The 16,712-nt window shown below is 42.6% G+C and overlaps 1 protein-coding gene across 1 annotated transcript in view; it reads right to left on the bottom strand.

The window, feature by feature from the left end:
• Nucleotides 1-15,283, bottom strand: part of plch2a (phospholipase C, eta 2a) — a 216,756-nt gene extending 201,473 nt beyond the window's left edge. The window contains exons 1-2 of the mRNA XM_055223081.1: nt 15,231-15,283; nt 4,510-5,134 (exon numbers count right to left, since the gene is read on the bottom strand). Of these exons, the coding sequence (XP_055079056.1) occupies nt 4,510-4,813 (304 nt within the window). The 5' untranslated portion in view covers nt 4,814-5,134; nt 15,231-15,283. The remainder of the gene's footprint in view (nt 1-4,509; nt 5,135-15,230) is intronic.
• Nucleotides 15,284-16,712: the final 1,429 nt, after the last annotated feature.

Raw genomic sequence — 16,712 nt, forward strand, 5'->3', positions numbered from 1 at the left:
GTGTGTGGCATGTTATGTGCAGAGTAATACATACTTTAGCCCATTAGGGGTCACTAGCTACTTTTGTCATTATTTACAGTGATCTTCTATATATATATGGCAGATGTGCGTGTGTGTGTGGGTGTGTGTGCATGTTATGTGCAGAGTAATACATACTTTAGCCCATTAGGGGTCACTAGCTACTTTTGTCATTATTTACAGTGCATCTTCTATATATATATATATATATATATATATATATATATATATATATATATATATATATATATATATATATATATATATATATATATATATATATATATATATATATATATATATATATATATATATATGGCAGATGTGTGTGTGTGTGTGTGGGTGTGTGTGTGGGGGGGGGGTGAGAGAGAGAGAGAGAAAAAAAATAAATTGTAGCTTTCTACATTCTACGATGTTATAATATTCACTCATCATCATTGATGCCAAAAAAGGTTTTATGTGTCATCCACGCATGTTTGAGTATTTTAGCAATCTCTCCCGGGCCCTATTCAAACCCTCCTTACAATTAGCTGTAAGAGTCAAAGCTCCAAAGCTCAACCCACAAGCCTACAGCATTCATGCTCCCACACGGAAATTCTCCATAAATATACAAAAACATGATACAGAACAATACACAAACCTCTCAAACCTGATGGGATGTGTAGTAATTTCACTAGTAGGATGCATGATGATTGTGTTGTGATGTCACTCACTGAAGGTGGAATGACTTAATGCGGGGACCGAAGAAAGAGGGGACTCAAAGTGTCAAAAATGAAACTGAAACTTATTAAACATGTTTACGTTCGTGAATGTAGCATTTTCAAAACAATAAACGGTAACACGGTGTGTGATCTAAATATGTTATGTGTTAGCAGTTAAAAGCATCTTTAAGCATCTTTAATCATTGTATGCCACTTCGAGTCTGTCTGCCTCCCTTTGCTCTCTATGATGAGTTACTCCCCCTTCAGATCAGAATTACATTACAATCATCAACCCCATTAATTCAACTACAGCTTCACTAAGACCACATAGACTAGTACACCCATGAACCGCCATCAACCAACAGCCTCATTTCCATAGCAGTGGTACAGGGCGGAATGACGTGAACCCCGACTGTCTCCACTGTCTAAAGTGACTGTCTATGATTTAATGTTGAAAATGTGTTTTTTATTGTCATTATTATCATTACTATAATTATCGGCATTGATCAGAGAAGTCAAAACCTTTGACTAAGCATGTGGAATGACCCCAAAGCACACCAGATTTAGTTCAGTTTACTTTGCTTTTATTGACATACACCGTAACTACAATCACAGCACACACACCATGAGCCAGGCAGGAGTCCATCAGCTGACCGTCTAAGTTATTTCTATGACAGCGCACTTCAAGCAGACAGAGCCCGGGAATACCACACATGTGCTCGCTCCCCCTTTGGTCTTTTCATGGCTAAATACACCATGAGGACTGTACACGGAGGAGCAGGGCCAGCCCTAGCCTGTAGGGGACCCTAAGCTGAATTTGCCCTCGGTGGCTCTCACCACTTCAGTGCCACATATTGCATGTCCACATTCGTCACAGTGTGGCCGTGGTAAAAGTAACACAATAATCACTGTTATTCTAACAGTGGCTCATTAGAAGTTAGCATATTAGCAGTTAGCGCGGAGCGCAATCTGCAAAGAGGAATTAGTAAATATTAAAGCCAGATGCTACCTACAATAATTTCAGTAAGATAGATCTATCCATCCATTTTGTTCCACTTTTCTGGGACCAGGTCGCGGAAGCAGCAGTATCAGCATGGAGGCTCAGACTTCCCTCTCCACACACACACTTCCTCCAGCTCTTCCGGGAGGATCCCGAGGTGTTTCCAGGACAGCCGAGGGACATGGTCCTTCCAGCGTGACGTGGGTCTTCCACGGGGCCTCTTCCTGGTGGGACGTGCCTGGAGGCATTCTGCCAGGAGCCACCTCACCTGGCTTCGCTCGATGTGGAAGAGCAGCGGCTCTACTCTTCTCCCGTGTGACTGAGCTCCTCACCCTATTTCTGAGGGAGCACCAAGCCACCCTGCAGAGGAAACTCATTTCGGCCACTTGTATCTGTGATCTTGTCCTTTCAGTCATTACCCAAAGCTCATGACCATAGGTGAGGGTAGAACCGTAGATTGACCGATAAATCGAGAGCTTTACCTTCCGGCTCAGCTGTAACAGAGAGGTTTCTTCCATAATCAATGTTGTTAATCTTACAACAGGAGCAGTGACCTGCTTTAGCTACACTCACATCATCTGATGGTTTAGAGACAAAAGGATGAGCGACAACCAAAAACAGCCTAAGTAATAAAAGGACTCACTTCTGTCCTCATGTCGTTATGATATATGTCCTGTCTGCACAACTATACATGTCCAGCTTCACCGTTTTATCATGCAGGTCCACTGGTGTAAAGTGGTGACATATTTCAAGTCCTCTTTAAAAAGTCTTTCTTTCCCCAAAACGATCTTCCTCTGGGGCTTTTCATGCATTGTCCCATACTTTAGACTAACTTTTAGTTTTTTAGTTTGTAAAATACCCATTCAATCGCACCTCTGCTGCCTCATGGCACCCAGAGGGCACCTGAGGGGAGGGGTCCTTCACACCTGTGTAAACACAGCTGTCCACATCACTGCCCAATTAAAAAAATGTAGGAAGCACATATACAGTTACTCGAAATAAAACACATCTAATCTTTTAAGACGGATATGTAGACTAGTATAAACACTCAGGTGCTATTTAGTTTTCAGAAAAAAAAAAAAATTCTAATCATTATTTTCAATGTAAATGTATGGGCTCTTGGGGGCAGCTGTTTAGTCTGTTATGGGCAGCGGAGGAGGCATGGTGGTGGAGGAAATAACGCTTTTGGAACAACACACAGAAAAACCCAGGCTAATCTGCGCAGACAGAGGCAAGAGAAGACTGATACTAAATTGATCCAAATTTCCGTGTCAGAGGGACATGTCAAACAGCAGCTTTGCAGCGTCTATGTATAGGAATATACGTGGTCCGAGTGCCTTTTTTGCCCAATTCCAAGAACTTTTACTGTCACAGCAGACTGCGTAGGTTGGCCCGAAGTCCCACCCAGCTATTGGAGCGAATGCGTTTTTATGTTGACTTAACTAGTAGCAGAGTGAAAACAGCGTAAGTCAAAGCACTACTTTACAATCAGCGTGAATTCTGCTAGTTAAACTGCAGCACATGTTAACAGGTCTGTCATGTTGTGTACAGTTTTGTGTGGGAGCATGGATGACGTTGGCTGACCATTGCACATAATCTTACAGCTAACCATAAGGAGGGTTCGAATAGGGTCCAGGAAAGATACTAAAATGTTCTTAACATGCATGGATCTTAAACCTCTTCAGGCATGCTTTTGATAAAGGAACAGCATTCTAAGATGGTAGAAAGCTTTAAAGATCCCCGCTTTAACTCCCAAATGGAGCCATATTTAATATTAATGCAATAATATGTAAGTGTACGTCAGTGAATGTCCATGCGTTTACATGTATGTTAATGAGTTATTTGCGAATATACCTGTAAATATATGAATGCTAATATTTTTAATCACTTGCTAAATATTCATTTATTTGTTTAGTTTTCTTGCATTTATTGAATGCAAAACTAATCATAAAGTGAAACAAAAGTGCAAGTTTTCATTGCAGTAAATAATCACATTCATGATAAAGAGACTGTTGGGCTGAAATGTATAATTATAAATTCAACGTTTTATGTTGAAAGTACAATTTGGAGACCTTCAGCATGTACCGGGGCCTAGTGTTGCACCACCATGTAACAATTACAGAATACACTTTAGCCAACTGGCATCCACTAAACGTTCAAACTTTTCTGTCAGGACGGCTACACCCCCTTGATCAAAATTAGAAATAAATTTTAGCCTATTAATGTTTTCAGAACATGCCTTTGTGCCGCACTGTCTGCTGTGATTAACACAGAAATATTTAGTGCAGATTCTAACAGCTGTGCATCAAGTTGTGGCATGTGAATAGTTAAAATAGCCAAATTTTTCTAAGTTTCCCCAAGATGTTAAATGCAGCTCTGACAAGGCAAGATAAAATGTATACATTTTTAAAGCCACACATCACCTACAGAAAGCTCATGTCTCTCGACTTACTAGCTCGCAGTAAAAAAAGTAGCCAAAACTCTTACTTATTAGTACAGTACAGGACAGTATCATTTTTGCTGGACTGTACTTTTACTCTTACTGTATTTGTGAGAACAGGTGAGATGTTTCATGTTTACGGAAAACATTGCTTTTAAGTCAGAGAATAATAACTGTGGAAGTGAATGACTAATGACTATAGTGTAGCGCTTTGAGAGGCTTTGACAAGCCTGTAAAGTGCATTACAAGTATAAGGTATTATTATTATTATTATTATTATTATTATTATTATTGATATTATTATTATTATTATCAAACCATATGCAGATTATCCAGAGGATCACACTCACCAACATAGATGCAGTTGTCAGAGAGGAAGTGTCTGCAGGGCATGTTGCGTGAGCTCCAGACAGATACTCCGTCATTGCAGGTGTCTTGAGATGGCAGGGACCTGTCTGTGCAGGTGTCCCAAGAGTGCAGGGACAATCTGTCTGTGCAGTTATTCCGAGAGTGCAGGGACACTTCTGTGCAGGTGTCCTGAGAGTTCAGGGACTCGCCAGTGGAGGTGTCTTGAGAGTTCAGGGACCCGCATGTGCTGGTGTCCCGAGATTGCAGGGACACGTCTATGCAGGTGTACTGAGAATGCAGGGACATATTTAGAGAGTCCACTTGATGGGCTGTCCGTGCTACTCCTGAGCTCTTCTTCTCCAAGTGTCCAAATGATAAAAATCAAATCAGTTTGAATGGCTGCAATTTGCAGCAATTTTAGGTCTTATGATGTCTTTGAGAAATCATGTCTTTGTGTCTTATGAAATGTTATCCTGAATAAATCCTGCTAACTAATAATCCATCTTGAGCCATGCAACACATTAATTCAGGGTAGTTTTAGAGGCAGAAGTGGCTGGGTTTAAATTCTTATCTTGTTTGGATCCAAAACACCTTCACAGATCCTCATGCAAGCATCCAAGGAAGTTCCTATAGATAGAAAAACAGAGAGAGACAAAAAGGGAGGCGTTAAAAAGACTCATAAGACTTCGCATGCTCTGGACATTAGCAAGCACACTGCAAAAAATAGTATATAGATAGATTAGATTAGAATCACTTGGGATTGGAGTGGTTTTGACAACCTTAGGTATATTTAGTTAGCTAGAGCAAGCAGAATTTTTACATGAATTTATTAATGTAGTGACATATTATTTTCTTAATATTAATCAACATATTAATTTATTAATATTTATATATGCTTTTGTTTTATTTTGGGAATGAGGTGACATTTGTGAACAAGTTGGCTCTTTGGAAGGGTTCCTTAATGTGACTTATTGGAACCAGATAGAACCAAATTCTTTTTTCATGTATTTTTATACAAATTAACACTGAATCAATATGAGAATTTGCACAGAAGCAGAGTAGGCAACAGAATTGAGAGCTTGTTGTACAAAAAACATTTGGCATCATAATAACAGTTTTAAAAATTATTATTACTTATTAATTACTCTCTCTGATTAGTTTGTTGATAAAATGAGTTCTCACATTGGCATTGGTCATATAAAAATATAGTGAACAGCTCATTGAGATGAATGGAGCAGATCTGATTCCAGAAGCCAAATATCCAATTATTAATTTTTTGTTAATGTTAAGGGAACAAACCATGTGCCTAAGTTGATGGTCTCAACTTCTGCGTCTCTGTGAATGCGTTGTTTCCACTGGAGTGATTTTCTGGATCTGTCTATGTTTCCTGGGATTTGATCTGTGAATTTATCGAGATTTTTTTAACACGTCTAAGCACTCAAAACTTTCCACATTTTTTGTATTTAGACAAATTTAATGTACTAATTTTTAATCTATGAGCACACAATATGGCATGAAATGCTTTAAATCAAAATATCAAACCTAACAAAAGATGAATGACAGATGAATTTTCTTTTTGCAGTGCAGCAACAGTTGAGATCCTCGTGGCCTGGTTCAATTCTGACTCTGTTAGACGCAGACACGGTTGTTACAGAGGAGAGAGCATGACATGATCTGACCTAGAGAGAGCTGTGTGCAACCAACAAACAAAGACTGATATTCAGATTGTATTAGAACCAGAGCAGCAGGAGTACAAAAAGGGGAGGACTTTCTACTCTTTGGATACTGAAGATCTGTAAAACCAAAATGAGCTTCATAGCAGCTTCTATTGGCCAATATGTCAAATCAGAATGAGCCAAAGCACATCAGCCTCCATTCACACCGTTACCATGGTAATGGTAACTTTATCTAAGTGAAAACCATCTCAATCTGTGTATTGGTGTAATCCAAGCCTCCTCTATGAGAGATGTGCAGAAGGGGATTTCCACATATGTGTTTTGGTTTGCTGTTGTGTAGTATGAATGTGGGTGTAAATATATATATATATATATATATATATATATATATATATATATATATATATATATATATATATATATATATATATATATATATATATGACTTCACAAGTCAGCCAAGGTTGTTTCAGGTGTGACAGAATAGGGTGGATGCAGTGCAGTGAAGTTCAACGTGACTAGGCATGTCACTCCAACACTGCTCCATTTATGCCTCCACGCCCCAATCCTTTGTGCACACATGATCTCATCAGGCTGATGGGACCAACTAAAGGAACTGTATACAACTTCTGGTCTTAAAAAAATAATTATATACCCATGGCAAACAGGTCCTTGGAGAAGGGTCTGACTAAGAGCGGTTCAGAAGCCCACCATGAAGAGAAATCCAACAAGGCCAGTTACGTCGCCCGGACTGGCATTACAAGGGCCCCACCCTGGAGCCAGGCCTGGGGTGGTCGCGCCTTTCCCCACGGGGCCCGGCCGGGCTCAGCCCGAAGGAACGACGTGGGGCCGTCCTCCCATGGACCCACCACCTGCGGGAGGAGCCATGAGGGGCGGGTGCAGACAGATCCGGGCGGCAGTCAAAGGCGGGGACCTTGACGACTGGATCACCGGACATGGAGACTAGCTCTGGGGACATGGAATGTCAGCTCACTGGGGGGGAAGGAGCCTGAGTTTGTGCGGGAGGTGAGCTGGTGTGGGCTTGATCATTGCCCAACAGTCGCCACGTGTTGGAGTTCGGTGAACGAGAGGGTCGCGTCTCTGCGCCTTCTGGGTCGGGGACAGGTCTCTCACTGTTCGGAGTACCCAGCCTTCTTGGAGTCCCTGGGAGGGGTACTAGACAGTGCATCAACAGGGGACTCCGTTGCTCTCCTGGGGGACTTCAAAGCCCATGTGGGTAATGACAGTGACACTTGGAGGGGCGTGATTGGGAGGAATGGCCTCCCCGATCTGAACCCGAGCGGTGTTCTGTTATTGGACTTCTGTGCTAGTCACAGTTTGTCCATAACAAACACCAAGCACAAGGGTGTCCATCGGTGCATGCGGCACCAGGACACTCTAGGTCAGAGGTCGATGATCGACTTTGTTGTCGTGTCATCTGATCTCCGGCCACGTGTCTTGGACACTCGGGTGAAGAGAGGGGCTGAGCTGTCAACTAATCACCACCTGGTGGTGAGTTGGATCTGCTGGCGGAGGAGGAAGCCGAACAGACCTGGCAGGCCCAAGCGCATCGTGAGGGTCTGCTGGGAACATCTGGCGGAGCCCTCTGTCAGAGGGGTCTTCAACTCACACCTCTGGGAGAGCTTCTCCCTGATCCCGGGGGAGGCTAGGGACTCTGAGTGGGCCATGATCTCCACCTCTATTGTCGATGCGGCTGCACGTAGTTGTGGTCGTAATGTCTGCGGTGCTTGTCGCGGCAGCAATCCCCGAACCCGGTGGTGGACACCAGAAGTAAGGGATGCCGTCAGGCTGAAGAAGAAGTCATATCGAGCCTTGTTGGCTCGTGGGACTCCTGAGGCAGCTGATGAGTACCGGCGGGCCAAGCGTGCTGCGGCTCGGGCAGTCGCAGAGGCAAAAACTCAGGGTTGGGAGGAGTTCGGGGAGGCCATAGAAGAGGACTATCAGATGGCCTCAAAGAGATTCTGGCAAACTGTCCGATGCCTCAGGAGGGGGAAGCAGTGCTTCACCAACACTGTTTACAGTGCGGAGGCGGACTCGTCCATCACTCTGGCTGAAGTCACCGAGGTGGTTGGCGAGCTCCTCGGTGGCAAGGCTCTGGGGGTGGACAAGATCCACCCTGAGTACCTCAAGTTCAATTCAATTCATTTTATTTTTGTAAAATGCGACCCGGCCCCGGATAAGCGGAAGAAAATGGATGGATGGATTATTTTTGTAACGCCCAAAATCACAACAACAGTTGTCTCAAAGGGTGTTCATGTTTTGGTTGATGGGGGAAACCGGAGTACTCGGAGGAAACCCATCCAGACACGGGGAGAAACATGCTGCCTACACACAAAAACGAAGAGGAAAATCAAACAACAGGAAAAATCAGACAAAACAAGAAAAATCGGCCAGGCGAGGAGGAGGGAGGGGGTGGAGGAGGGCCAGGCAAGAAGGAGGAAGACCAGGCGAGGAGGAGGAAGACCAGGCGAGGAGGAGGAAGACCAGGCGAGGAGGAGGAGAGCCGGGCGAGGAGGACGAAAGCCAGGCGAGTAGAAGAGGGAGGTGGGTGGAGGAGGGCCAGGCGGGGAGGAGGAGAGGGTCCAGCTGTCAAAGTCTCTGGATGTTGTTGGGCTGTCTTGGCTGACACATCTCTGGAACATCACGTGGCGGTCGGGGACAGTGCCTGTGGAATGGCAGACCGGGGTGGTGGTCCCTCTGTATAAAAAGGGGGACCGGAGGGTGTGTTCCAATTACAGGGGAATCACACTCCTCAGCCTTCCCGGTAAGGTCTATTCCAGGGCTGCCCTTTGTCAACCGGTTCTGTTCATTATATTTAAGGACAGAATTTCTAGGCGCAGCCAGGGGCCGGAGGGAGTCTGGTTTGGGAACCACAGGATTTCATTTCTGCTGTTTGCAGATGATGTTGTCCTGATGGCTTCTTCGAGCATGGACCTGCAGCAGGCACTGGGGCGGTTTGCAGCCGAGTGTGAAGCGGCTGGGATGAGAATCAGCTCCTACAAATCCGAGGCCATGGTTTTCGACTGGAAAAAGGTGGTTTGCCCTCTCCGGGTGGGTGGTGAGTCTCAAGTCTCAAGTCTCTGCCTCAAGTGGAGGAGTTCAAGTATCTCGGGGTCTTGTTCACAAGTGAGGGAAGGATGGAGCGTGAGATTGACAGGCGGATCGGTGCAGCGTCTGCAGTGATGTGGTTGCTGTATCGGTCCGTTGTGGTAAAGAAGGAGCTGAGTCCAAAGGCAAAGCTCGATTTACTGGTCAATCTACGTTCCTACCCTCACCTATGGTCATGAGCTCTGGGTAATGACTGAAAGGACAAGGTCGTGGATACAAGCGGCTGAAATTGGTTTCCTCCGTATGGTGGCCGGGCGCACCCTTAGGGATAGGGTGAGGAGCTTGGTCACACAGGAGGAGCTCGGAGTAGAGCCGCTGCTCCTACACGTCGAGAGGAACCAGTTGAGGTGGCTCGGGCATCTGCTCAGGATGCCTCCTAGACGCCTCTCTAGGGAGGTGTTCTGGGCATGTCCCACCGGGAGGAGGCCCCGGGGAAGACCCAGGACACGCTGGAGGGACTATGTCTCTCGGTTGGCCTGGGAACGCCTTGGGGTCCCACCGGAGGAGCTGGAGGACGTGTCCGAAGTCTGGGAGTCCCTGCTTAGACTGCTGCCCCCACGACCCAGCCCCGCATAAGCAGAAGAAAATGGATGGATGGACTATCAGACCTGTGTGCAGCACCATGTACAGCCAGGTCAGCCCAAAGTCGACAGGCTCTGCTGGTAGTGATCTTGTGTATTTAAATCACGCTGATATCAAGGCATTTCAACACTAGGAAGGCCATAGAAGGATTCTACACTCTTCAATCTCCACACCATATTTATATCATGGCTATTTTCAGCTCAGAGTAGCGTATTTCTTACGTGATTACTGCAAAGGAGCAGAAGCTCCTTCAGACCACTGCTGTCTGCAGCTACACTCAGACTGTGATTCTGCACTCTGAACATCCAAGGACCTGGACAACATGAAGACTCAGGGTGGACCAGTTAAACTTATTTATTTTATATAGTAATTGATTTAATTTATTTTTTATATAGTGTAAGTAGACTTCTGGTTTCAACTGTATGTAATTGTAAATAATAATAATTATTGTAATATATAATATTACGCACATACATACGCACATATATACATACACACATACATACCCTGGCTCCTTCTTTTCTGCATCACTCGAGGAAAAAACTCAAACATCTTATGGAGCTAAATTATTCCCACAATCAGGGAATAATCTGGCTCCATAAAATGCTTCTTTAAAAAAGAAAAAGTGTCACGATCCGCACTTTCTGCTCCATGTTTTACCTCCTGTCCTGCTCCTTCCCTCCCTCACCTGCCGGAGCTAGGCTGAGCCCCTGGCTCCTCCCGTGCGCACCTGCAGTCCATCAGCGCAATTACCACCACCTGCGGTGGATAAGAGGGGCCAGGACAAGACACTCGGGGCCAGATCTTCTGCTCGCCTATATCCTGCTCCCAGGACCGTCTGTGACCAGACACTTGGGGCCAGATCGTCCGCGTGTCTCACATTTGGTTCTCTGGACCGTCCCGGCTCCCGTGCACCCGGCTCTGCTCCTGCCTCGTCTCTCCACCTGCCTCGTCTCTCCACCCTGGTACAGTCTTGCCTCATCTTGTTCACCGCTCTCTATGTCCCTGGACCCAGCTCCACTCCCTGCTCCTGGTTCTGTCTCTAATTGCCTTGTCTCCGTCCCTGCACTCCTCGTTCCCGGACCCCGGCTCGCTCTCGGTTTCCTACCCCGGTGCTGTCCGCTCTGCCAGCCCCGCTGCGCCGCTCACTCCGCCCCTGGATCCTGGCCCGCATCCCGTCTCCTGTTCCCCGCCTGAACTATTATTCACATATTGTAAATAAACATTGTAACTCATTCCCGAGTCTCGCATTGCTTGGTCCACTTTCCCAGTCATTACGACAAAAATGTTTATATAACTGTACACCATATCTATACAGCATTAGACAGGGCACGGTTGGAAGGGAAATCTCCAGATTTACACTCTGGCTGTAGCACCCAATTAAAAATTAACAATTCATATTATGCTATGTTAGATATATTTTCTTAATCTGTTTTTGTATGAAATATAAGTAAAAAACAAAACAATGTTGCTTTGGGACATTACTAAAAACAGAACTAAGGTAAGGCAAACTTGTAATGACAATCAGAAACTTAACTATAGTGCAATTCATGGCAGATATAGGAGTAGATCAGGTCTAGTATGTTTACATTATTAACCGCATATTAAATAAGACTGCCAACTCTAAATAAGGTCTAAAGGACTAAACCAGGCTACCACAGTAAGAGCTAGCTTTGTGTATTGTCACTACGTCTGTCAGTTGTCTGTTCCTATTTTTAAATCACCTTTTTGGAGCTTTCTCTCATGTTGCTTCCTCATGAACATGCTTGAAATGTATGTTATACATGTTTAATAAAAAATAAAAATACACCGTCCTGCCCTTTTGGTTTTATTTATCTAAGAAGATAGCAGAAAATAAATGCATGCTTTTTCCTTGCGGAGAAGGAGGGTAATGCCCTATAAATTTGGGTGTGGTTAATTTAGCATTAATCACTTCTAATTAATTGTAGATTTGATCGGTCAGACTGTCCACACCAGCAATGCTTTACATGCATCAGATGGGCTCAATTAATCTACACATCACTCAAATTCATTTATAATTTCAAAAGAACTCCAACCTAATTTAAGCACTGCATAGCATATATGTGTAGACCCTCAGTCGTCCAGGTCTGATCCATAGCAAACAACGAAGTTAAATCTGTCAACTGGACAAATCAACTGGACAAATCTTGTACTCCTACAAGATTTGTCCAGTTGATTTGTCCAGTTGACAGATTTAACTGCGTTGTTTGCCACTGCATAGCATAATTATACCTGTTTGATTACCAGCATTGTGCCTTGCTTTTTAGGAGGGGAAACACAGAAAAGAGGTCCAAAATTTATTTTGGACTTTCAAAATAAGTCGTCTAAAAAACACTACAGATGCAGACAACAACATGCGTCACATCCAGGACATCGGGGAATGACTCATGATGGACTCCAGAGTTTATTATCATAGAGAAGTATAATAGACTTTACAACATCTAACATAAATTTTACAAGAACAACTTAAGAAAGGAGAAGGCACATGGCATGCAGAAACCAAAGCTTAGATGGTAAGTTTTTCTGTATAGTTTTAAAATGTAATACATTTTTCATCCAAACTACTTTTGAATGAGGATAATGTAATGCAAAGATAACAGTAATAGGCTAATAGTAAATGAGATTGAAATTCTATACATTGTTTTAACATTTTCCTTAAAACTGTTTAATTATTAACTCTTTAACTATTGAGATATTGAGGACATGCTGGTTTGGTCTAAATACGTACTATAGAGTTTTGAAAGAATCAAATGCCTCTACCAAACAAAGCCAAACCAAAGCACTAACGAAAAGGGAATGGGCCCTTGTACTTAAAGATTCGTACGAAGATTTTTGGCATTCACACAATTTGTTCTTAACAGAAAATACTCTTCTGGAAGAATACATTCTAAGAACAGTATGGAGCACTCAAAAATTCAATTAAATTCAATTAAGTAATGCTATGTGATAAAATACATATTATGAGTGGAGTTTTGTACAGCAAGTGGATATTCTGCAGTGACGTTATTGTCCTGCCCCAGTACACTCCATATTGGCCACTGTTAGATAGCCCTGTGCCTGGTCTCTGCATCTGGACTAAACACTACCTAACACTGCCATACCCATAAATGATGTGACTTGGCGTGCTAAAGGGTCTGTACTTCCTCCTGCTGGAGGGTCAGGGAATTGCAAGTAGGCTCAATAAGCCATGTTTGCATTTGGGTTGGCAAATTAGTATGCAGTCCAAAAGTGTTTCCACTGTCAATCATACCGGCCCATTGAAGCGATTCAAATTGGACTCTTGGAGGTACTACCTTCCAAAGCGGTCTAGCCCATTTCGGCTCCCAAAATGCTTTTACTAAAGAGGAACTAAGCACCATAGGAAGCTAACTGGATAAGAGAGGAGACAAAAAGCTGATCATAACAAAATCATTTCACACCCTATGCTGATTTGAGCTTATGATGTCCAAAGCATAATACATCTAACATCAGTCAAACCCAATGCATTAGATAAAAATGTTTCACAGTGCTATTTTTTTACTAAATGTATGTGAATTGTAGAGATTGACCTTGTGATGTAAAAAGTATATCTGAAAAATATTCACGTACCATTAAGATTGTATTTATTAAGAAAGCATATGTACTGTTTGGAAAATTCCTTTGGTTATGCACCACTGGACCTTCCCTGAATATAAAAAGAAAAAAGTTCAAAATGCTTCCACTAAGTCTACTTATGTGTTTCTGGGCTTTTTCAAGGTTTACGGCTCAAGGTTGCTTTATTGGTACCAACATGTAAATTGTGTTTGGCAGTGGGTCACATGATTCATTCATTCACACATATACATGCGCATCTGGAAAAGTGCAAAGTGCAGTGCAGACTAAAAGACCTAAAACCCTATTAAAAACAATACATTAAAAACAAGAGTACAAATATGGCACATGTGGAAAGGGGCATAAATGAGATAAATGTAATAACATCACTTGTTTAGGGTACTTAAAGCTGTTGGAGCAAAAGTACTTTTGTAGCACTTGGTTTTACAGTTTTTAATAGTTGCTGAAGCTGTTCTTAGTAAATAAATATAATGCCTGGCCTCCTCCAGTTAGTCATGTCTAGGTTCAGCAACTGTATGTGGTCAAAGAATGAGGTCAGCTGACTACCTGACTATACTGAACATATTTCAAGATGACAATGCCAGGATTCATTGGGCTCAAATTGTGAAAGAGTGGTTCAGGGAGCATGAGACATCATTTTCACACATGGATTGTCCACCACCAAAAATTAATGCAACACTGGATGGAAACAAATCTTGTGACATTGCAGAAGTTTATCAAAACAATGCCACAGCGAATGTCTGCTATAATCAAAGCTAAAGGTGGTCCAACGAAATATTAGAGCATGTGACCTTTTTTTGGTGGCAACTTTTGTTTGGCCAGGCAGTATATGTTTGAATGCAAATGAGAGTGACGTGGTGGCTGTAGCTGAATGCTGAATTGGGTGCAACACAGTATCTTTTTAAAGTGGAATTAACAAACATTCATGCATCATCATAGACTTTTAAGTCCCCTGTGTAGAATGTCCTTATGACAAAAGAATAAAAAAGCATACATGAAAGCTGCACACAGTATAACTTTTCTGGTGTAAATTTTCTTCATGCTTGTCTCCATGAAGATGTTATTGTTTTAGGAATATTCATCTTTTCTTCTTAGTAGATTATTTTATTGTTGTCCATCAATATCAGGCAAAATGTAGATATGGCATATTACCTTGACAAGTTTTGACGGTAATGGCTGATGTGAACCAACAAAACAATTATGTTATTGTTTTGCTTGGAGTCTTCCACAAAGTTAAATTAAATGTATCTATCTCAATGGAGACAAGCACAAGATGCAATAAGGCCAAGTTACAAGTTAATTCTATGGAGAGGTGACCAAACCAAGATATTTTTGGCCAATAAAAATGTAATTGAGTAAATGAGATAAATAAGCTAAATGCCACGCCACTGAACAGAAAAAGCAAAACCAAAGTTATCAGAAAGGTTACCAAGGGCAACTTTAATATATGCTCTTCATATCAGAAATATCCACAAATATTTAACCTAATCATTTATTTCACATCAACAAATCTACTCATCAATGAAACACTAGGAATATGTTGCGAAACCAAGCAGTATTGCACATGTCGGTCCTGAACAAAATCCACTAAGCTGTTACTCTCAGCATAAAAGTAACAGTATCAGCAAAGTAAAAAGAAGTAGGAGTTGTAGCACAAGTTGTAGTAGTAGTTGTAATCATAGTTCACGTTTTTGTTGTTGTAGAGAATGTATTGTTAGCCTTACCTGTGCAAACTCTTGGCACTCCCGCTGTTTGGGAATGTCCCCAAGACTTCCTCCTACACCTTCCCCTGTGTGCAAGCAAAGACGGAGGGGGGGGGGGGGAGAGGGCATGAAAAGAGAGAGTCAGAAAGGGACGGGCCAAGGGAGGGAGGGGGGAAAGCATGAGAGAGAGAAAAAAGGCGGAGACACATTTTTTTCTTCACACTCACCAAAGTCCAGAATCCTACTCTGGAACAGGGATGAGACACTCGTTGACAAGGTCAGGCTCAGGGACAGACAAGGACATCCTCTCTCAGAGGGTCAACAGAGACAGGGTCAGACTCTGGGACAAAGCGGTAAAAGGACAGGTTCTTGGACACATTTGACATGATGTGCAAAAACAGGCACTGTGTCTTGGTGTTTGGGTGTGTGATTGAGCTTGAAAAAAGGTACACAAAAAAGCTTAAAGGAGAAAAATGTAACTTCTAATGCAGAATTCAATTGAGACAAGTAAAATGCTCTGAAAAAATAGTTGGCAGCATATATATTTTTTATTATTAAATATATATATACTGCCATAGACACAGAAGACTTGAGTATGTTCAATTGAGCACCACACTGGGCTGGAACAATACAAGACAAGACAAAACAAGAGAGAACAAGTTTGTCCACTGCAGCAAAACAAAGGCTGGCCTGACCCACTTCACTGGGGAAACTGTGCTGTGACTCAGAACTGATGAGGGATTATAGTAGAACACACCCTAGAACACCCTCTGGAGGGAATACTGTAAATATTAACAGAGAGAACTACAATGTGGACTAATTGGAGAGATATACCACACTAAATCAACCCCAAAACCCCCATTTTAATGCAACATTTTAAACACATTTTAAGCCCTGGAAAAGCTGCTTTAGACCAACTTCACATCCTGGCATATAATTGAGCAGAACAGTGTTTCCATACATTGTGTGTGCTTTTGTAGTTTCCAGCCTGCGGTTCACTGATAACTGCAAAGGTGTTGGAAAGGCAGTCATATCAGTTTAGGTGCAATACAATGCAATTTGCCATAAAACCCCAGAACCATAAAAGTGACACTGTGAAATTGTCACGATCCCTGTCTGTCCCTTCTGTTAATTGTGAAATTGTTTTACATTATTTTGTGTCAACTTGTGTTTAAATTAAGTTTCTTTTCCCACTTTGGCACAACTCACGTTTTTAAATGTGCTATACAAATAAAATGGCTACTTTCTAATAAAAAAGGTACTTTTCAAACTGGTGCCTTTGTGTCCTATACGTATATGTATGTATTAGTTGTACTCTGACTTGGCCAACTAAAGAGTTTGCAGCTACAAAGGCATTTTAAACTGGAAAAATTGGAGAATAAAATGATGTGGTTAAGCAACTGGGATAGTGATTGTGCAACTGTAGTTTTTTTGAAATTGGAACATTTTTGGAAAAGGTGCCGGGGGTGTGAGTGGGGGAAATGTGAGATAAGGTATTTGTAA

The sequence above is a fragment of the Periophthalmus magnuspinnatus genome, chromosome 7, assembly GCF_009829125.3.
Source record: "Periophthalmus magnuspinnatus isolate fPerMag1 chromosome 7, fPerMag1.2.pri, whole genome shotgun sequence".
In the NCBI taxonomy this organism is placed as follows: Eukaryota; Metazoa; Chordata; class Actinopteri; order Gobiiformes; family Gobiidae; genus Periophthalmus; species Periophthalmus magnuspinnatus.